Source organism: Microtus oregoni, unplaced genomic scaffold (genome assembly GCF_018167655.1).
Source record: "Microtus oregoni isolate MIOR12 unplaced genomic scaffold, Mior012 000003F_ref0000135, whole genome shotgun sequence".
Lineage (NCBI taxonomy): Eukaryota > Metazoa > Chordata > Mammalia > Rodentia > Cricetidae > Microtus > Microtus oregoni.
This window is the reverse complement of record NW_024543062.1, coordinates 9,560,184-9,582,326: the sequence shown is the minus strand read 5'-3', so window position 1 is coordinate 9,582,326 and position 22,143 is coordinate 9,560,184. Positions and strand designations below refer to the sequence as shown.

General features: G+C 49.5%; 1 protein-coding gene across 13 annotated transcripts in view; it reads right to left on the bottom strand.

Annotated features, from left to right (window-relative positions):
• The window catches only part of Gtf2ird1 (GTF2I repeat domain containing 1), a 91,246-nt gene that overhangs the window by 48,865 nt on the left and 20,238 nt on the right, over positions 1-22,143 (bottom strand). For 11 of the 13 annotated variants that reach the window (XM_041648303.1, XM_041648309.1, XM_041648299.1 and 8 more), the window contains exons 2-3: positions 5,436-5,564; positions 2,500-2,641 (exon numbers count right to left, since the gene is read on the bottom strand). In XM_041648303.1, the coding sequence (XP_041504237.1) occupies positions 2,500-2,641; positions 5,436-5,558 (265 nt within the window). In that variant the 5' untranslated portion in view covers positions 5,559-5,564. Of the gene's footprint in view, positions 1-2,499; positions 2,642-5,435; positions 5,565-7,250; positions 7,273-16,271; positions 16,642-22,143 lie in introns of those variants that run through there. The other 2 variants (XM_041648305.1, XM_041648306.1) reach the window with 2 other exon arrangements.

The following is a 22,143-nucleotide window of genomic DNA, read 5'->3' as shown; positions in this document are numbered from 1 at the left end:
GTGTGGCTTTGCAGGAGGAAGCCTGTCACTGGGAGCTAGCTGCTCCCTGTGGACCTGGATGTAGAATTTTCAGCTACCTCTGCAGCACGATGTCGCTTGCGTGCCACCATGCTTCCCACTATGATGATAATGGGCTAAACCTCTGAAACTGTAAGTCAGTCCCAGTTAAATGGTGTCCTTTATAAGAGTTGCTGTGGTCATGGTGTCTCTTCACCGCAATAGAACACTCACTAAGACAGTGATCAAATTGACTAAATCTGGAATTAAGTAAAATCCAAATGGCTGGGGACATCTGTGAGAGGTTTTTTCTTAATTAAATCATTTGAAATAGAAAGTTCCACCGCTTCTAATCGGATCTTTATTTTCCTATTTTATTTATTTATTAATTTATTTATTTATTTGTGTGTGTGTGTGTGTGTTTAAGATGGGCTTTCTCTCTGTAGCTTTGGTGCCTGCCCTGAAACTAGCTCTGTAGACCAGGCTGGCCTTGAACTCACAGAGAACCGCCTGCCTCTACCTCCCGAGTGCTGGGATTAAAGACGTGTGCCACCACCACCTGGCCCTAATAGGATCTTTGAGGAGGGAAGATCCACCTTAAATCTGGGTCACGCCTTCCGTTGGCAGCCTATATAAAGGTCACAGAAGCCAGAAGCTGACATGCTCTTTGCTTGCTTGCTCTCACTACCGCTAGCAAGTTCACTCCTTCATGGCACCAGAGCGTACTTCTTCAGGATTCTGATGAATACTGAAGACCAGCTGAGACATCCAGCCTTGTGGACTTAACAATAACTGAATTTGTTTCAGTTTTTCAAGACAGGGTTTCTTTCTGTAGCTTTGGTCACTCTGTAGACCAGGCTGTCCTTGAACTCACAGAGAGCTGCCTACCTCTGCCTCCCAAGCACTGGGATTAAAGGCTTGTTTGGTGGATTCTTCTCAACAGGTTGGATCCTTGGACCTTCTGAAGCTACTCTAGTAAACTGAGTGTGTGTGTGTGTGTGTGTAATAAATTATTTTTTCCCTGTAAGTTCTATTCCTCTAGTGAACCTCGATTAATACACACACCTTCCAAATTGGGCTAAGCCCACCGTGCCTCCATTTCTCATTGGCACACTATGGGTGACATTTTCATGACCCTCTGGGAAAAGTATTGAGGTTTCAGGTCAATGAACCAGCATGAGGTGTTGTTTGGGTTTGGTGTTGCTGGGGATGGAATACTAGGTAAAGCACTCTACTGCTGAACCACCGCCTGGGGGATTCTAGGCTGGCATTCTACCTCTGAGGCCCACCTGACCAAGAGCCATCCATCGTCCACAGCCCATGCATACTGAGCGCTTCTTACCCCAAAACAAACAACAAAAACAATATCACCCCACAAGGCAGAGGTCAGGGGAAGAGACCGTGTTAACAGCTAAATATCTTAGCTGGACAATGGCTGGTCTCTATCCTCAAATGTACTAAGTCAAGAGGTAGAACTGGGGCCGGGAATGTGGCTCATTTGGCAAAATGCTCACCTAACATTCAAGAAACCCTAAGTTCCACATCAGCACCAATAGACCAGAAGGAATGAGGAGTACCTTCTGTTCCTGAGCAGAGGCCAGAGAACCAGGAATTCAAGGCTAGCCTGGGCTACAGGAGAACCTGTCTTAAGACAACAGAGGGTCAGCAAGATGGCTCAGCAGGTAAAGAAGCTTGTGGAATGGGGCTGGAGAGATGGCCCAGGGGTTAAGAGCACTGACTACTCTTCCAGAGGACCCAGGTTCAATTACCAGCACCCACATGGCAGCTCACAACTGTCTGAAGATAAAGTTGCAGGGGATCTGACACCTTCACACCAATGCACATAAAATAAAGTTGAATAAACCATAAAAAATATTAAAAAGAAGAAGAAGAAGAAGCAGCTTGTGGCTAAGCCTGAAGATCTGAGTTCAATTCCTGGGACTAACTCTGCCAATTCTGATGTCTGTATACAGCACACACTATATATAGACCAGCCGGGCAGTGGTGGCGTGCACCTTTAATCCCAGCACTTGGGAGGCAGAGGCAGGCGGATCTCTGTGAGTTGGAGGCCAGCCTGGTCTACAGAGCGAGTTCCAGGACAGCTAGAGCTCTCAAACAGAGAAACCCGGTCTTGAAAATGAAACAAACAAACAAAAACCATATCTTAAAAAAAAAAACAGGTAGATGGATAGCCGAGAGTATGGCTCAGTAGCCTAGTAGCGCGCTCTTGTTTAAATAGGCACGAAGGTCTAGGTTTGATCCTCAGCACTATTAAAGAATAGAGCAGAATCAGGTGACTGCACTGGGCCTCAGTGTCCCCTCTAAAAATGCGGACATGGGTGTGGCTAGCGGTAGGGTTCAATGACGGGAGTCGCTGACCGGTTCTAACAGACTTCATTGGGAACAAGCATGTCTACTTCGTTCCTCCAACAGGCTCTGGGGGACTAGACAAAGCGGGGGACACAGGGATGGGCCAGGGCATGGAGAATGTGGGGTACTCACGGCAGAACCTGAGGAAGTCTGACTGCAGCTCCTTCCGCGTGTTCAAAAACATCCGTCCCTTCTCGGTGCCCACCACGAAGACGCTCTCATTGTGTACCGCCACGCAGGCCACCTCCGTGTTCAGCTTGGAGAGCGCTGAGCACTGTGGGGTGGGGGAAGGTATGTGAGTGAAATCAAGACTAGCCTGGCCTGGCGGTGGCGGTGCACACCTTTAATCTCAGCTCTCAGGAGGCAGAGGCAAGTGGATCTCTGTGAGTTCGAGACCAGCTTGGTCTACAAGAGCTAGTTCCAGGACAGGCACCAAAGTGACAGAGAAACCCTGTCTCGAAAAACCAAAAAAAAAAAAAAAAAGACTGTAATCCAGCACTAAGGAGGCTGAAACAGGGTGATGAAGAGCCTGAGGCTAGCCCAAGCTACAGAGATGGGGCTACCGATGAGAGATGAGCCCTCCAGCCCACGTGGTCCCTTTGTACTGGGATACAAGGTAGTGACAGCCCTCTCTAAACAGTAAAAAGACAGGCACCATGCAGCCTGGAGAACGTGGCAGTAGAATTTCAATATACTGGTTCTAGGAAAAGGATCTATCTCTATAAGCAGGGCTATCCAGATGGCTCACTGGGTAAATTTCTTGTCTTACAAGCACAGAGACCTGAGTTCGATTCCCAGGACTCCTGTGAAAAGGGCTGGGAGTGAGGCTGGGCGGGGAGGGTGTTAGTGGGAAAAGCCTGCAGCAGAGAGTGAGCCTGGGGCTGTCAGTGGATAAGGCATGCGGCAGAGTGAGCCTGGGGCTGTCAGTGGTAAAGCCTGCAGCAGAAGCGTAGGGATAAGAGTTTGGATGCCCGGCACCTATGTAAATGTTGGGTGACTGTGGCAGTCCTTCTATCGCCCCATGAACTGGGAGGTGTAAGCAGCAGACCCCGGGAGCTAGCTGGCTAGGTAGTCGAATTGGCAAGGTCTGGGTCCAAGTGAGACATCGAGAACTCAACAGATGGAGGAAGACACCGGATGTCAACCTCTGGGGCTGTAGGCTTTCTTGGGTGTGCTGGCTCCTATCTGTAATCTCAGCACTCAGGGAGGCTGAGGTAGGAGGATTGCCATGAGTATGAAGTCAGCCTGGGCTACATGGGAGGCCAGCCTGGGCTACATGGTAAGTTCCAGGTCATCCTGAACTATAGAGTGAGATTCTGTTTCAAACAAACAAGCCAAGAACTAAGATAAACTACGATAAAAACATGTATGCATACGGTACATGCCCCCACATATATAACATGCATACATACAACATATGCACCCCACCCACCCTCCCACCCAGAATTCTAGGTGGCTACATCACGCTGGCTTTTTTCTGTGGCCCCAAGTTATAACCAAGAATACAGTATGAAAATCCTGGAAAGCAAAAGCCTGTGGCACACAGTTGGCACTTAATAAATGCTGGTCTTTGTGCCAACTAGCACTTGAAGAAGTTCTGCTGCAGATTAATCCTGTTGTACATTATGTAGCTATGTAGCTCTCATTAGCTTAATAAAGACCAACTGGCCGATAGCTAGACAGGAAGAGATTAGGTGTGAGAGCCAGACAGGGAGAATGCTGGGAAGAAGGGCAGAGTCACCAGCCAGACACAGAGGAAGCCGGGGATGAATGTGCCATGTTGAAAAAAGGTACCGCCGTGTGGTAGAGCACAGATAAGAATTATGGGTTAAAAGAATGATGGGAGCCGGGTGGTGGTGGCGCACACCTTTAATCCCAGCACTTGGGAGGCAGAGGCAGGCGGATCTTTGTGAGTTCGAGACTAGCCTGGTCTACAAGAGCTAGTTCCAGGACGGGCTCCAAAAGCACAGAGAAACCCTATCTTGAAAAACCAAAAAAAGAGCCGGGCGATGGTGGCGCACGCCTTTAATCCCAGCACTCGGGAGGCAGAGGCAGGCGGATCTCTGTGAGTTCGAGACCAGCCTGGTCTACAAGAGCTAGTTCCAGGACAGGCTCCAAAGCTACAGAGAAACCCTGTCTCGAAAAAACCAAAAAAAAAAAAAAAAAAAAAAAGGAAAAAGTTAGTTAGTAACAAGCCTGAGTATCAGCTAAGCATTATTTATAATTAATAATAAGTCTCTGTGTGGTTATTTGGGAGCTGGCTGGCAGGACAGAGCTGACCAGTGCGTCAGAAGACCCCACCTACAAAGATCTGTGTCAACCTCCCTGGGCCACAGTCCCACCTCTTAGCCAAGCAGGAGCTCCCTGGGGAGGGCTGAGTTCAAGGGCAGCCTACAGCATGAGAGACCGGCTCAGGACAACAAAATATAAATAGCCCCCTGCGGCTGGTGGCGCTGTCCATCAGGGCACAGGTCAGTCATACTCACCATCACCAACAGGTCAGTGAGGTTCAGGACACATGGGATGGCCGCTGTAGAGAAAGAGCTAGAACCTAGCTTGTTTCTGAAGGTGTCTCCCACCTCAGGCCTCAATATGACCTTGAGCAGCCCATAACAAGAATGAAATAAAAAGGAGCCCCCGCCCCACGCTGAGGAGACCAGTGACTGTACTTGATCACTCTGTGTGACCTCAGGCAAGGTGCTGCCTTCTGAGCTTCCACGTCATATAAAAATACTAATTGATGCCAGACAGATCTACCTTTTGTTTTTGCTTGCTTTGCGCGCCCCTGGGGCTGGGATTCGAACCTAGAAGAGCCCACTCCACAGCGTTTAAACGTGCTTTATCAGTGAGCTCAGTCTTCTTTTAGGATTTTACTCTATAGACCAGGGCGTTCTCAAAATCAAGATCTTCCTATTGCAACCTCTGACTGTGGGATTCCAGACATGTCTGCGTATGAACATCCATACGTACATAGATCCATACATACATATCTTGGTGTCTATACCCAAGTTTGCATGTGTGTGTGGCGGCCAGAAGAAAACCTTAGCTGTTGTTCCTCAGACACTCACCATAGAGTCTAAGGCGGACACCAGGCTGTTGATGAGCTCGTCCTTGCGGGCGAAGTTGGAGTTCCAGCGCTCAGACCCGCAGCCGTTGGTGGGGATGTCACAGTGCTTCCCCAGCAAGGCCATGGTCACCTAGAGGAAAGAGTGAGAGCAGAGTGGGTACTGGGCACAGGGTACACTTGGGTAGGCATACCTGGCTCCCAGGGTCACCTGGAATTCACAAGTGGGACAGACTGCCAAATGGCCTTCCTTCCCATCATTCAAGGGCCTCAAAGGTTTGACAGGGATTTGAGCCTTCACTGGCTAGAAGAGCCATTAGGGCAGAAACCTGCAGAGATCTAAGTGACTGATGTATAACCTACTTCCTCCCATCTGAAACATTTTCAGAGTGTTTAAACATTCCCTCCTAGGGATAGGTTCTTGAAACTCAAGAACAAAGCAATTTACATAACTCAGGAAGCTCAGGAAACTCCCAAGGCTCAGGAAGCTTACAAGACCAAGGAAACTCAGCTGCTTACAAAGTGCTCAGGAGGTTATAAGATTGACAGGCCCCTCCCAAAGTTTATAAAAGGCAGAGAGCAATTGTGTGTGAGGGGATGGAGCAAGGGATACAGGACGCTTCTGTTGAGCTGTCTGTAGCTCATGCAGAATTCCAGAGAGGCAACTTTTTTGTGAATGGCATCAACCATGCTGAGGGGGGCTTTCCGGTGATGCAGCTGCTTTTGAATCACCCCCATTACAGCAAGAAACCCCTCACCCATTGTGGTGGTTTGAACAGGGATGGCTCCCACCGGATGGTATGGCTGAATACTTTATCCCCAACTGGAGAAGTGTTCGAGAAGGATTAGAAAGATTAGGAGGTGTGGTCTTGGTGGAGTGGGTGTGGCCTTACCGCAGGAAGGGTTTGGGAAAAAGGAAGCCCATTCCTCCCCAGTCCTGGCCCATCTACTGAAGAAGCAGGATGTGATTGCCTCACTGAAAAAGGTACCGAGCCATGTGGCTAACATAGATAAGAATAATGGGTTAATATAAGTGATAAAGGTTAATAAGAAGCCTGAGCTAATGGGCGAATCAGTTTATCATTAATAGAGACCTCTGTGTGATTTCTTTGGGGGCTAAACGGCTGTGGGACCTGGTAGGAGGACAGAAACCAGGCAGGACAGAATCCTCAGTCAACAGAAGGGTATCACTAGGGGTGGGCTTTGTTTGATGTTTCCAAAGTTCTCTCTCTGCCTGCTGCCTGTGGATCAGGATGTAAAGCTCTTAGCTACTGGTTCAGGGCCATGGCTGTCTGCTTCCTGCCACGAGGGCCATGAACTAACTAAGCCTCTAAAATTGTAAGCAAGCCCTCAGTGGAATGCTTTTCCTCTATAAGTCATCTTATTGGATGTGTCTCCTCACAACAATAACAAGGACATCTACGCTTCTGTAAGTAAGCAAAACTCCCTCCCTCCCTCCCTCCCTCCCTCCCTCCCTCCCTTCCCCCTCCCTCCCTCCTTCATTCCCTCCCTCCCTCCCTCACCAAGCTAGCCTAGGATGGAATTCTCTCCTCAGTCTGTTGTCAGTACCCTCCAGAGGCAGATGTTTGGTTATGTCTCTCCATGAAAAGACACAAGCGCAACACAGTTGAGGGTTGTGCTCCAAGGAACGGTCCCCCAGGTATTCAATCCATAACCAAAGCGAGCCAATGAGCACCCTAGCCTGCCAGATGGGTCCTAATTGCCAGTGTTTTCCATGTAGAAACTCTAGTCACAGCCTGCTGCTCACACACCCTCCACGGCACCCTCCCACCCCGTGTGTTGAACAGGCCTTCCTTACTTTGCAGCTTGGGCTGTTTGGACTCTTGTTCTTGCTCTCTCCCACCTGTCAAACACAGACTGGGACGACTGGCCGGTGTCCACATCCCTTAACCAGCCCTGTCGGAAAGGCACCTGACAGGCTCATCCATGGCGAGGCTGGCATTGCCCTCTACGGTTCTGTACACACCTCTGGGCTTGGTCACCAGTGCCCAGATCAAGGCCACTGCCTTGAAGCCTGAGTCTATTTCCTGGATGTGGGACGTGGGCTTGGAGCAGGTGTGGATGGACGGCCACAGCAGACAGAGCACAGGTCACTTCCTCAACTAGGGATTCCCCAGGAAAGGACTTTGTCCCAACTCACAGGGGCTCCACAGAGCTCCTTCTGTGCCTCTTTGCCTCGCTCAAGCCTAAATGCGAAGACGTGATTGCTGCTGACTGCTGGTGGCTGGCTTGATCCTGTTCTTCCAGGACTGTCCCTAGGGATAGGATAGGGGTTCCCACAGGCGGCCTCTGAGCTTAGGGGCCTCTCATAACCCAAGCAAAAGGAGGCAAGGGGCAGGAGCAGGGGCGGGGCAGGACACTCGAAGCTTGTTCCCCAGAGCCCTCTAAGGACCCTGGCTGGGTGTGTCATCATGGATAGCTCTGTAGATTCCACACCCTGTTTACCACCTGTCTGCCACCTGTCAACAGAGATTCTAGACTCTCACTGGGTGGGGTAGGGAAAGCTGGGCGGCAGGGCTCTCCAGACCCACAGCTTAAAAGGGCACCAAGCCTAGGATGTCTACTGCCACGACCACTGACTCCCAGGCTATAAACTCTACAAGGGACAAAACTGTGTCTGCCCACCACGGCTGACCCTCAGGGCCCAATTCACTGTCTGATGTATTCAACGGACCAGGCACAGAATCCCAGACACCCACCAGGCCAAGCCTGGTTGCAGTGTGGTGGGAACCTCAAAATAGCAGGTGTCATATGTGGGTAAAAAAATGTAACTGAAACACCAGATCATTAAAAACAGAACAGAGAACACAGCTCTGGACCCAGGACTGGCTCAGGCTACAGGAAAAAAAAAAAATGGTTTTAGGGCCAGTGAAATAAAATGGCTCAGAGAGGAAAGGTACTTACTAAGGACCTGAGTAGACCCCCTGGGGGCCACACAGTAGTAGGAGGGAACTGACTCTAGCAAGTTATCCTCTGACCTCCACAGGCATGTGGCGGTTGGTGGGCGCGCATACACATACATGCACACATACAGATAAGTAAAAGTACAGGGGGAAAAAAATAAAACAAATGGTTTTAGCAAGGCCTACTGGCCCACCCTGATATTTCAACTACTCAGAAGGCCGAACAGGAGCATCTCAAGTTCATGGTTAACTTGCACTACAGAATGAGTTCAAGTCATCCTGAGAACCTCAGTGGAATTCTGTTTCCAATAACAGCAACAAAAAATTATTATAAGAAGGCTGTGTATACAGCTCAGCAGTAAACTACCTGCCTAGAATCCCCCAGTGAGGGGCTGGGGTGTGGCTCAGTGGTAGAGCACCTGCCTAGAATCCCCCAGTGAGGGGCTGGGGTGTGGCTCAGTGGTAGAGCACCTGCCTAGAATCCCCCAGTGAGGGGCTGTGTGGCATATTACATTAGAGCCTAGAAAGTTCAAGGCCCTGAATTCCATCCCTAGAACCACAAAAATAAGTTAATAAATCAATACATAAGCCAAGTCAGGTAGTGTACACCTGTAATTCCAAGCACACAGAAAACAGAGGCAGGATGGTAAAGAATTCAAAGACGTCACTGACTACACAATGAGTCTGTGGTTAGTCTGGCTACATGAGACCATCTCAAAACAAGTAACAAAGACAATAAAAAACTGTCAGGTGAAATAAAGAGACGTGTATCAAATAAATTTACTGTAATATAAAAAAAACTGTCAGATGTAATGGTGCAGGCCTTTAATCTCAGCACTCAGGAGGCAGAGGCAGGCGGATCTCTGTGAGTTCGATTCCAGCCTGGTCTACAAAGCGAGTTCCAGGGCAGCCAAAGGTTTAACAAAGAGAAACCCTGCCTTGGAAATAATTTTGGAAGGAAGGAAGGAAGGAAGGAAGGAAGAAAGGAAGGAAGGAAAAGAGACAGCGAGACATAGAGTACACATCAGCAGACCGGTCACTCAAGGCCATAGGAAACTGGCCATGGAGAGGATGCACTGAAAAAGAGGCGGCTGGTGGCTCTGTCTTGGCCATTCTATGGCCCTAGATCACCCTGCTGAGGGTTTGGGGTCTACTGTATAACTGTCCCTAGCCAAGAGATCTGCCTGCCAGGGAGCCTGAGGCTTCCTGTACAGCCAGCCCTCAGCCTCAGCTGCCAGCTACTCCTTTGAGCCCTTGGGCCATTCCCAGAAAAACTCTGTGTCTCCAGCAGCCCGGCTGCCCAGACCTAAATCAGATCAGCGCCAGGCAAGCAGCAATAGTTGGCACACTCTTGACCTCCAGTCTGCTCCAGACTGCCCTGACTCCTTCTGGCCAAGGTCCTAATCTACTTAGAACCAGGGACTCCGAGCCAGAGGATTAAGGAGATGGAAGGGAGCTGGGCTGTAGGCTATCCTGCATCCTGGCCCTAGCTGGACTTACTGGACCCTCTGTCTCCAAGAGTCCAGCGGAGGCACTTGGGAAGTTGCCTGTGCGATGTAGGAGCCAAGAAAAGCCCCAGGCCCAGGTATACCAGGAGCACATAAGTGTAAGTCTATTTATTAGTAAAAGCAGGGCCAAATGAAAGGGGAAAATGGGGCTGGCGAGATGGCTCGATGTGGGTAAAGGCACCTGCTGCCAACCTGCCAGGTTTCATCCCCTGGATTTGCATAGTGGAAGGAGACAGCCAGTTCCTCTGAGCTCCACATGCATAAGTCACAGCATGTGCATGCATGCACCCAACACTAAGTAATCAATAAATAAGGCAGGTAAAGTTTAAAAAAAAAACAGATTTTTACTTAGCGTTAAGGGATGGAAAACAGGGAAGTCCCAGGGGAGGGGAGAGGACCAGCAGAAGAGATGCGAAAGCCTGGTTTGGTTTGCCTGCAATCCTAGCCCTTAGAAGGTTGAGGCAGGAGGATGGTGAGTTTCAGGTTACCCTGGTTACACAGTGAGACTGTAGGACGGGAAAGATGGTGCCACTGTTGGTACATGTGCTTGCCGCCAAGCCTGAAAACCCGAGCCGACTCTCCAAGACTCAAAATGGTAGCAAGCGCTGCCATCACGTTGTCTCTGACCGCCACACACATGCAGGGACACCGCAAGCATGAGAGTGCACACATGTGCACACGCACACATAATACAAAAACGTTTAAAGAAAAAAAATCCAACACCCTCATTGTCCAGGCAGGCACTGTGGAAACGGCTCCCCCGCCCACTTCCTTCTGCATGGGTCTCCAGGCCTGGGTCGGCCACTCGCTGCCTTTTGGTTCACTCCTTCCTCAGACACAGGCTTGATGGCCCAGCAAGCCCACAGCTCAGCCTTGCGCTCACAACCCTGTCTTCGCTTTTATTTTGGTTTTTGTTTTTTTCCCCGAAACAGGTTTCTCTGTGTACCACTGCCTGCCCTGGAACTCACTCTGTAGACCAGGCTGGCCTCGAACTCGTAGAGATCCATCTGCCCCTGCCTCCAGGATTAAAGGCATGTGCCACCACCACCAGGTTGGGATTTTTTTTTTTTTTTAATTAAAAGAAAAAGTTGGAGGCTACTACAGAAAACCACCACTGGTCAAAATGCAGAGAACTGATCCTGGGATGCCCGGCCCCAAGAACTCAGGAAACGGGGCAAAAGAGGGGACAGAGACTGTAAGAGCCAGAGGACCATGAGGTTTTCTGGGAGATCATGTCTTCTAGAATTGACAGGGAAGTCACACCCATCATACCAGCATAATCTTGTTGTCTAAACAAGACCCAAACAATGACCACGCCAATAGACATTTTTGTTGGGTTGGTTTTTTGTTTTGTTTTTTTGAGACAGGGTTTCTGTGTAGCTTTGGAGCCTGTCCGGGAACTTGCTCGTAGACCAGGCTGGCCTCGAACTCACAGAGATCCGCCTGCCTCTGCCTAACTTCTGTAGTAATAATAACTACTGGAGAGTTCAACTCCCCCAGCACCTACATTAAAAAGCTGAGCATGGCTGCATGCCTGCGCATGCCGGGGGCACCAGCATTATAAGATCAAGACAGTCTCCGTGCGTTTGAGACCAGCCTGGTCTACAGAGTTAGTTCCAGGACGGCCAGGACTACACTGAGAAACCCTATCAGGGAAAAAGTGGGGGGGGGGGTGTCAAGACAGAGGGAGCCCAAGCGCTAGCTGTTTAGCACGCCTAGCCAAAATGGCCAGCTTCTGGTTCAGTGAGAGACCCTGTCTCACGGAGAGGAATGGAAGACACTTGATACCCTGCTGGGCTTCTGTAAGATACAGCCCGGGAGAGACCTTGGTGGGTCCCACGCGTGAGGAATGCGGGCGGGAAACAGAGTATGCCATGCAAAGAGAGCTTGGGTATAGAGTTTATTTAGAGGGTAGGGGGGAACAGAGAGACAGAGAGAGAGAAAGAGAGAGAAAAGGGCCATACACACCCCTAGACGAGTTTGCCTCGGTGGTTAGAGTGATTGGAAGTGGGCGGGGCTTCTCTTAAAGGGACCTTTGCACCTGCATAGGCCCCTGGGCTGGCTAGGGTACTGCCTGGGTTCATTCAGCCAGGTGACAGGGCAGGCCAGGCCAGCATAATCCTAACAGCTTCTGCATGAGTATGTATGCCTGAGCAAGGGCAATGCCCGCAAGTGCCCATGCACGCGCGCGCACACACACACACCACAAATAAATAAACATGGTGTAAATAAATAAAAATGATGTAAAAAAAAAAACTTCAATTAAAATGTAAACATAGCCGGGCAGTGGTGGCACACGCCTTTAATCCCAGCACTTGGTAGGCAGAGGCAGGCGGATCTTTGTTAGTTCGAGACCAGCCTGGTCTACAGAGTGAGGTCCAGGAGTGGCTCCCTATATACTGAGAAACCCTGTCTTAAAAAAAAAAACAAAAACAAAAACAAAAATAAACACACACACACACACACACACAGAGTAAAATGAAAATACAAAGTACATCCCAACTGGAAGAGAACAGAAGGAAGACAAGTATTGCAGAGATCAGGGGGTGGAGCCACAGAACAGAGGATACCCAAGGGACCCTAAGTCAAGACAGTCAATGCCAAAGAAGTACAGCCTCGGCAGATGGCCCCAGGGCTCACCCAGCTGTGGGCACTGGCCAGCATAGCATAAGACTAGCCAGCAGAAGAGGGGAGGAGAGGGAGGCCGGCGGATCTCAGAGCACCTGGCTCTCTTCTAAATGCTGGATCAGCCACACCCGGATACATGTTCTATGGTTACTGATACCTTTGCCCACCAGGCATCGTGACACTCAATGCCTTGAATCCCAGCACTCAGAAGGCAGGAGCAGATAGATCTCTGAGTTTGAGGCCAACCTGGTCTTCACAGTCCAGTCCAGGACACAAAGGGGTACACCGTGAGACCCTTTCTCAGGAGGGTAGCTTTGAACAGAATGAAAGGTGCTGTATCTCCCCTAAACCTTGTGTATTGGAGGCCTGGTCCCTAGCTGGTGATACTACTGAAAAGTGATTGGGTCATGAGGGCAATACACAGATGACTCAGTGCTGACGAGCAGGGCTTAGTCGGAGGAAATGGGTCACTGGGGACTGGACTTGATGGGTGTATTTTGTTTCATTTCTTTTCCTCTCTCTCTCCCCCCCTGCAACTCCCACCCCCTTCCCGGCTTCCTAGATGCCATAAGGCAAGTAGCCACCTCCTCCTCTGTCACCACCATCCCTCCCCACCTCATGCTCCCAGGACCACAAAGCTCGACCTCACCTCAGATCCAAATCAAAGGAGCCAGCTGACCATGGACTAAAACCTTGGACCCAGCACCACCACCAAAGGCTGGAGAGGGAAGGAGTGAACATCCAGGACCCACCAGAGGGAGCGAGCTCTGCCAACGCATGGGTTTGAACTTCTGGCCTCCACAGGGGTGATGATACAGTTTCTGCTGTATGGGGGTGCTAGGTTTACAAGTTGGGGCTCCCACATCTGAAAACCCATAATCTAAAATCCAAAACTCTGAGAGATGATAGGCTGCCCCAAGAGAATTCCACCCTGGACCTCTTGTAACATTACGGAGACATGGGAAAAGAGTCATAAAAATTACCTTCAAGATAGCCACGCTACCTGGATAAATTGCAAGGTATGCAAACATAAGGTCTGAGTTTTGATCCCCGGCATCCATAGAAAAGCCAGGTGTGTTTGGCAGCATACTAGAACCCCAGTTCTGGTAGGCACAGACTGGCAAGTCCCAGGAGGGTCCTAGCCAGCCAAACTAGCAGAGAGCAGCAAACTCCAGGTTCAGTGAGAGACCCTGTCTCAAAACTATGAGGGGGAAACACAACCGGGGAAGACATCATGACATCAACCTCTGGACTACACACACACACACACACACACACTTCAAAACCAGTCAGAGATATATAGCATGTTCAAGGCCAGTATAGACTACATAAGAGCCGATCTGAGAAACTCCCAAAGTAAGAATAAACAAACAAAAAAATAAATAAATAAAAACGTTAAAATCAAATTATAGACTAGGGAGATGGCTCAACAGGTAAAAGCAACTGCCACCATTTCCGCCAACCTGAGTTCAATCCTTAGGACTCATATGATGCAAGACAAGAATCACCCAAGTTGTCCATGGCACACTCGAGAATCACCTCCAGCAAGCTGAACATGGCACATGCCTGTCCCCTCCACACCCTGATATGAGAAAAATATAATAAAGGGGGAAAAAACTATTTTTAAGTCACGGGGATGGAGAGATGGCTCAGTGATTAATAGCAGGTACTGTTCTTCCAAAGGACCCAAATTCAGTTCCCAGGACCCACACTGGGTGGCTCACAACCACCTTTAATTCTAAGCCTCTGATTTACCGAGGTACCTGCACACATGTGCGCAGACCCATCCATATATACATTCATAATTAAAAATAATAAAAATCAAATTTAAAATCAAATTACCTTCAGGTTACGTGCACAAGGTCGAGGTGCAACAGGAACCAATTTCTTGTTCAGGCTTGAGCCCCATCCCCAAGGTATTTTACGATTAGACACAAATATCCCAAAATCCAAGGAAATCCCAAATCTGAGATGTTCTTTGTGGTCTCAAGGGTTTGGCTTGTTTTCTTGTTGCAGCCTCAGGACCATTCTTAAGGTTCCTGCACTGTGCCCATCCCCTCCTCAACAGAACCACTCTACATGGTCAGGTCCCAGCAGCTCAGAACTCTGCAGATTAAAGGTCTGGGTCCGTGACTAAATTCTTATCTCTTCCCCAGTGGAAACCCCACAATAGTCACTGGGGAGACCTAGATTTTTCCGGACCCTGGGAAAAGTTCTCTGACTCAATGTCACTGTCCTGTGGACCAGCTGAGCAGATGCTGGGAGCCAACGCGGGGAAGAAAACTCCCAAGCGAGCACGCAAAAGGCAAAGTCAAGCACACACACCACCCAAACACTGCCTCCGCACCAGCCGCCACCATATGCTAGTGTTTCTCCAAAAAGAAGCCCGAGAGAACAAACAAAAGGCAGTGTCTACCATCCGGCCTTGGGGAGAAGAATTCTGTTTTCCCCCCAGCAACCCACAGGCTCCATTTCCTGTCCTGTGGGCTGCCCAGAGGGTATGGAATTGCCCAGGGCCCTGCATTCCAGAACCCAGTCTCTGCTCCACCCTTAGCTGGGAGAAGGTTGCAGTCCACAGCCTGGCCTCCCTCTCCTGTCAGCTCCAGGCACTATTGCCTGAGGGGATCTTACAATCAGCAATGTCTGGGTGCTGGGGGCAAAAGGGGGACCTTCCAGGGTACAGTGAGTAAAGTGTTTGCCTATGTGCAGCACCCCAGGCTCCTTCCTTAGCACCCCATAAACCAGATGTGGTAGCACAGGCCTAAAATTCTATCTCTCAAGGCAGAGGCAGGAAGATCAAGAAGTTTAAGGTTGAGAGACTGGCTAAAAGCACTGGCTGCTCTTCCAGAGGCCTGGATTCAGTTCCCAGGACCCACGTGGTGAAAGACCGGGATAAATCCAGACCCCTCTAGCAGAAAAATAAAGCCAAAAAAATCTAAGCAGGGAGAGAAGAATCAAAAATCTAGATTAGCCAGTTGAGTGACTCTGTTTCAGGAAATAGCTGAAGATAAAGTTAGATTATAATCTTGAGAAACAGGGAGTTACCCCCTTGTGATTATAACTGGTATTTTCGGAATTTTTCAATGATCACTGTTTATTTTCGGAATTTTCCAGTGCTGCCCTCCCTACCCTCTTTGGATTACTGGGTTATGGTTTCTTCCCTTAAATACCCCTTATTCCTACTACTCGGGGTCGAACTCTCTACCCCTGCGTGGGAAATGATTTTCGGTCCCAGGGCACTGGATCCTGTCCTGTCAATAAACCTCGTGTGATAGCAGCAAGGAGGGTCTCTCATGAGCTCCTGGGGGGTCGTGTTATCCTGAGACTTGAGTGAGAGTCTCCCCACATGGGGGGGGTGTCTTTCAGTGGCAGCTCACAGCTGTCTGTAACTCCAGTTCCTGGGGATTTGACATCCTCACACCAATGCACATAAAATTAAAAAAAAAAAAATTCAAGGTTGGGAAGAAGTTCAAGGTTATCTGGGCAGCGGTGGCGTGGGCGTACACCTTTCTTTAGTCCCAGAACTCGGGTGGGGGGGGGTGATCTCAGCTGAGTTCAAGACAACCCTGCTCTACAAATCAAGTTCCAGGACAACCAGGGCTGTTACAGAAAAACCCTGTTTGGGGAGGCTAAAGGGTGGGGGCGGGGGGTTGTTCAAGGTTATCCACAGCTAGGTAGCAAGTTCTAGATCTGCCTGGGCTACAAAAGGAGGCTCTGTCTAAAATAATTAAATTTAAAAAATTAAAAAGGTTGCTAGAGGCTTGGTGGTAGAATACTTGCCTAGTATTCACAAGGTCCTGAGTTTGAATCCCAGCACCAGACGTTTGTCTCCTGGTTCATTTCACAGTAGACACACAGTCCACTTCCGGTTCGTAGCCAGAGAGCTTGAAGCCTGTGTTGTGAGCTGCCCTTGAACTGCCCTGAGCAGGGGCCAGGTCTTCAGTGAACTAGTTTCTAGAGTGTGCACAAACCATAGATCCCTCTTGTTAGACATCCAGCAACATGCTCAGGCTCCAAACACCAGATAAGAGGCTGATGGGCATCTCCTTGGGTCAACACCATGCAGAAGACCCTTTCTGATAATGGAGACAGCAGACGAGTCCCAAAGACACCCAGACACCTCTATCCGCTGCAACCCGTTCACAGGAGCCTAAGGGGGAAAATAAGCCATGTGACCAGGATGGTTGGATGGATGACAAAGTAGTCAGGAGCACTTGTTACTCTTGCAGAGGACCTGGGTTTGGTTCCTAGCACCCACGTGGCAGCTCACAGTCATCAGTAACTCCAGTTCCAAGGGGTCTAATACATTCTTCAGACCTCTGAAGGTGCCAGGCACACATGTGGTACACATACATACATGCTGGCAAAGTCCACATAAATTGATACCTTTGTTATTATATTTATTTATTTGGTTTTTCGAGACGGTTTCTCTATAGCTTTGGAGCCTGTCCTGAAACTAGCTCTAGTAGACCAGGCTGGCCTCGAACTCACAGAGATCCGCCTGCCTCTTGGGAGTTCCAAGGCAGCCAGGGCTACACAGTGAGAGCCTGCTTCAAAAATTACTTAATTAAAATACCATACAAGAAGCCAGTGAGGGAAGAGTTCATTTGGACACACAGTTTGGAGGAACACAGTCCATGATGGCGCCAGGAGCAGGAGGCAGCTGGGAAATCGAGAGGTGAATGCAGGCGCTTTGCTCAATTTCGCCTTTTTCTTCAGTTGCCAACACACCCAGCTTCTTTGGTTCATTTTGAAAACAAAAATTTTTTTATTGCATTTATTTGTGTGTGCACACAAACATACCACAGTGCACCTGTGGAGGTCAGAGGGCAACTTTCAGTTCGCTCATGGTCTCCTCCCACTAGGCAGTGGATTCTAGGGGTCAAGCTCAGGTTGTCAGGTTTGGCGGCAGGTGCCTTTACCCACTGAGCCATCTTGCCAGTCCTCACCTGGCTTATCATTTAAAGATATTTTTTGAGGGGATAGGGTGACGGGCTAATTTAGTAAAGTGTTTGCCACACAAGCATACAGACTGGAGTTCATTTCACAACATCTCTGTAAGGGATTGGTGGTAGCCTGTCTCAGCACGGGGCAGGCAGAGATAGGGAGATCTCTGGGGCGCACTGGCCAGTCAGTCTAGACTAATTGGTGAGTTGCAGGTCCTAGTAACAGCCTCTGTTTCTAAAACAGGAGATGAGGGGGGGCTGGAGAGGTGACACAGCAGGTAAGACACTTGTTCTGGCAGTGGACCCAAATTCAGTTCCCAGTGGTTCTGTTAGGTGACACAAAGCCACCTCTACCTCCAGGTCCGTGGCACCTGACACCCTCTTCTGGACTCCGTGGACACCTGCAGGTACGCGTACACAAAGATATCCCCTAAAATAGGGTCTCCTGCCGAGCGGTGATTGGCGCACGCCTTTAATCCCAGCACTCGGGATGCAGAGGCAGGCGGATCTCTCTGAGTTGGAGGCCAGCCTGGTCTACAAGAGCTAGTTCCAGGACAGGCTCCAAAGCAACACAGAGAAACCCTGTCTCGAAAAAGACAAACAAACAAAAAAAAAAAAACAGAACAAAAGCTATGGTCTCCCATCCAAGTACTAACCAGGTCCAACACTGCTTAGCTTCAGGCATGTCTAGTATGGTATAGCCGGGGATGAGATACAGTCTCAGTAAGTCTCCTAGATTCTGAACTCTCATTCCACCTGCCTCAGCTTCCCAAGAGGGGCCCAGAGGTGTGTACTACCACGCCTGGCTTCAGCATGTCAGTTCTACAAGATAAAGACAATCACACAGCCACAACTGAGGAACACACCTAAGACAGGAGCCCAAACACTTCCTGGGCACTCTCAGCTCTAGCAGCTCCCCAAAGCATCCCTTGGCCGACATCTGAGACTACAGAGACCCACCCACTGTCTCCCCAAGTCCAGGATTTCTAGCTCTTGAGGTTCCGAGTTTGCACATACCACGCAGAGAGAATTATTGGAGACGCTGGTATTCCCGCAGTTCAAGGAACCCAATGTTCCGGGGGTAGTAGCCCAGGTTGGACAGACAGGGCTCGTGAGATGGCTCAGTGGGTGAAGGCACATGTCACCAAGCCTAACGACTCCTATTTGATCTCAGAGACCCACATAGGAGGAGAGAATTGACTCTCCCAAATAGTCCTCCGGCTTCTACGTGCATGCACGGCACACCTAGGAGCATAAACACACACAAACGTACAGGTGCACACACATGCACACACAATAAACTAAAATAAATTAAAATGTAAAAAATTAAAATAAGCACAAAAGACGGTCTCTGTCCCAAGGAGAGCCTGGCATTTATATATAGCTGAGCCCAGGAAAAACATGGCCAAGGTCACAATAGCTCACATTTCCTCTCCTCAGTGAGCCAAGTTGGTAAATAAGATGCGAAAAGAAAATTTCAACCGATTTAGAAAAACACCTCTTATCCAAGCGTGCTGCTGCTGCAAGCAAGCTTGCCACAAATGCCAGCTCTCAGGGGCGAGGGAGTTCAAGGTCATCCTCCACACAGGGAGTTCTAGGGCAGTGTGGCATTCCCTATCTCCAAAAATAAGGGAGGAGGAGAGGAAGGAGGAGGGGGGAAAAGGAGAGGAGGAAAGAACCACCTCTGGGGCCAGGGATGGCTCAGGAGGAATGGCGGGTGCCACTAAAGCCTAATGACCCGAGTTCAACTCCTAGGGACACTCACATGGCAGGAAACAGCGGACTCCAGGAGGTTGCCTTTTGACCTCTCTCTCTCTCAATCCCTCACACACACACACACTCTCTCTCTAAAACAAAATAAATAAAACTAATTTTTTAAAGAAAGAAACCCATCTCTCAGCACTGCTAAGTATGTTCTCACAATGTCCTCTGTTTAGGGACAGATGGGCCCTTTATTCCACCACTTCCATGAAGGTCCAGCAGGGACAGACTATGTCCCAAGACCTCCGCATCCTTACCCGGGGTCACACCAGGCCTCTGATGTTGAGTCCTACCCCACGAGCATAGGTTACGCCACTTGCAAATGCAAATTCTGGAATTTTTTTTCCTTTCTTCCTTTGATACTAGTGAAGAAACCAGGACCTGTTCTTAAGAGGCCAGTGTGCACCAGTGAGCCGCACCGAGTCCCTGGGGAGGGGGGTCCTAGGCAGGTGCTCTACCACTGAGCCACACTCCGAGTCCCTCACTGGGGGATTCCAGGCATGTCCTCCACCATGGCACTTCATCTATAACATAGCTGTTTTGTTTTTGAGACAATATCTCCCTATGGCACCCTGGCTGGCCTCCACCTTATGGCAATTCCTGCTTCAGGCTATGGCTGTTTTTTAATTTTGCTTTTACATTTATCAGTCTATTGGGGAAGGGGGCTGCCAGATCAAGTATGTGGAGGTCACAGAATAACTCTCAGGAGTCAAGGTCTCCTTCCACCATGTGGGTCAAACTCAGTTTGCCAAGTTTCCTGGCACGCACCATTACCCTCTGAGCCATCTAACCAGCCCCACAGCCTACAGACTTCTGAGACAGGGTCTCACTATGTAGCCCAGGCATAGCCTTGAATTTAATCCCCTGCCTCAGTATCCCAAGGACTGGGATCACAGGTTTGCCCTACCACGCATGGTGACATACTTTCGTGGGCAAGCAGGCTAGATCTTTTAGAGAAACAAACCTCCGAGATTGTGGTTTCAGCACAGTCCTCCTCGTCTGTTCCCTGGAGCCCCAGCTACTGGAAAACACATCAGATAGGCAGCCCAGCCTCCGCCTCAGCCTCACGCAACACCAGGGCTGGATGTCGAAATGATGAAGAAAGATTCCAGGTGCGAAAGTTCACGCTATACAGAGTTCAAAGCCAGGTCAAACCGTGGCATCCGGAGTCAGACAGCGAGGGAGACGGCAAGATGGCTCGGGCTTACGAGGATCTTCGTTTCATCTCCAGCACCCACGTGAAAACAAGCTAGGTGTGGCGGTGCCTCAATGTTGAGGAGGCAGAGACAGAAAGATTCCTGGGGCTCACTGGACAGACAGCCTAGCTGAACTGATAAGTCCCAGGCCAGTGAGAGACCGCGTCTCAGAACAAGGAGATGGTTTGGTGTTGTAAAGTTCTTGCCGCACAAGCCTGAGGAGCCCTGAAAGAGCCCCACGCAGTAGCATGTCTGCCTGTAATCCCCGTATGTCGGTGGAGAGACAGACAGAGAGACTAAGAGAATCCTTGGAAACTATGGGACAGCTAGCCTGGAGGACCCAGTAGTGAAATAACAGAGACCCTGCCTCAAAACAATGGAAGAGAGAACCAATCATGAGGTCGTCCTCTGACCTTCATACCGGTGCCAAGGCACACACACATACACACACAATCAAGGTGGGCTGTGACTGGGAGTTCCCCTCCAGCCTACAAGTTAAATGTTTGGGGAGATGGCTCAGTGGTCACAGTGCCTGTTAAGAGGACCCATGTAGATGCCGAGGGGCATGGTGGCCCACCTGTAATTCTAGCCACAGAAGGCAGAGACAAGGGATCCACGGAGCAGGTTAGAAGCCATGTCAGCGAGCTCTGGGTTTGACTGACAGACCCTGCCTCAGTGAACAAAGTGGACGACAAATGAAGAGAGGCTTCCAACATCGACTTGGGTCACTCCACGCATGTGCATACCTACACATGTCAACAAGCATGCCCACGTGCACAGACACCACATGACACACGTGAAAAGGAAGAGACAAACGGTATCTAAACAGTGAAGAGCAGGAGATAGCAAACAGTGAGTTGGGTCTGATTTGCAAAATTATTGTTATTGCTGAGCGGTGGGGGGGACAGGCCTTTAAGCCCAACAATCCGGAGGAAAAGGCAGGCAGATCTCTGTGAGTTTGAAGCCAGCCTGGCCCAGGACAGCCAGGACTACTCAGAGAAAACCAACCAGTCTTGAAAAACAAAGGTGCTGGAGAGATGGCTCAGTGGTTAAGAGTATTGCCTGCTCTTCCAAAGGTCCTGAGTTCAATTCCCAGCAACCACATGGTGGCTCACCAACCATCTGTAATGAGGTCTGGTGCCCTCTTCTGGCTTGCAGAGATACAGACAGAATATTGTATACATAATAAATATTTGCTGGGCGATGGTGGCGCACGCCTTTAATCCCAGCACTCGAGAGGCAGAGGCAGGCGGATCTCTGTGAGTTCGAGACCAGCCTGGTCTACAGAGCTAGTTCCAGGACAGGCTCCAAAGCCACAGAGAAACCCTGTCTCGAAAAAAACCAAAAAAAAAAAAAAAGAAAAAGAAAAAGAAAAACAAATAAAACAAGCAACAAACACACACATATAGTTACGGTCATTACTTGGAATAAATAATATTTTTCATTTTACTTTACTTTTAAACAGGATCTTATTAAATCACACAGGCTAACCCTAGACTTGTGTTCCACCTGCTTGGTAGCTAGGATGCCAGGCACATGCCACCATGTCCTGCCCAAGTCCCCCCACCCCCACCCCGTGAGACGGAATCTAAAGCAGCTGGGGCTAGCCTCAAACTCACTAAGTAGTTAAGAGTGACCTTGAACTCTCATCCTCCTGACCCAAGAGCTAGGACTGCAGGTGTGTGTTGCCAGGATCAGTTTACATGGTGCTGGGAACAGAACCCAAGGAGGGCTGTGTGAGTGTGAACA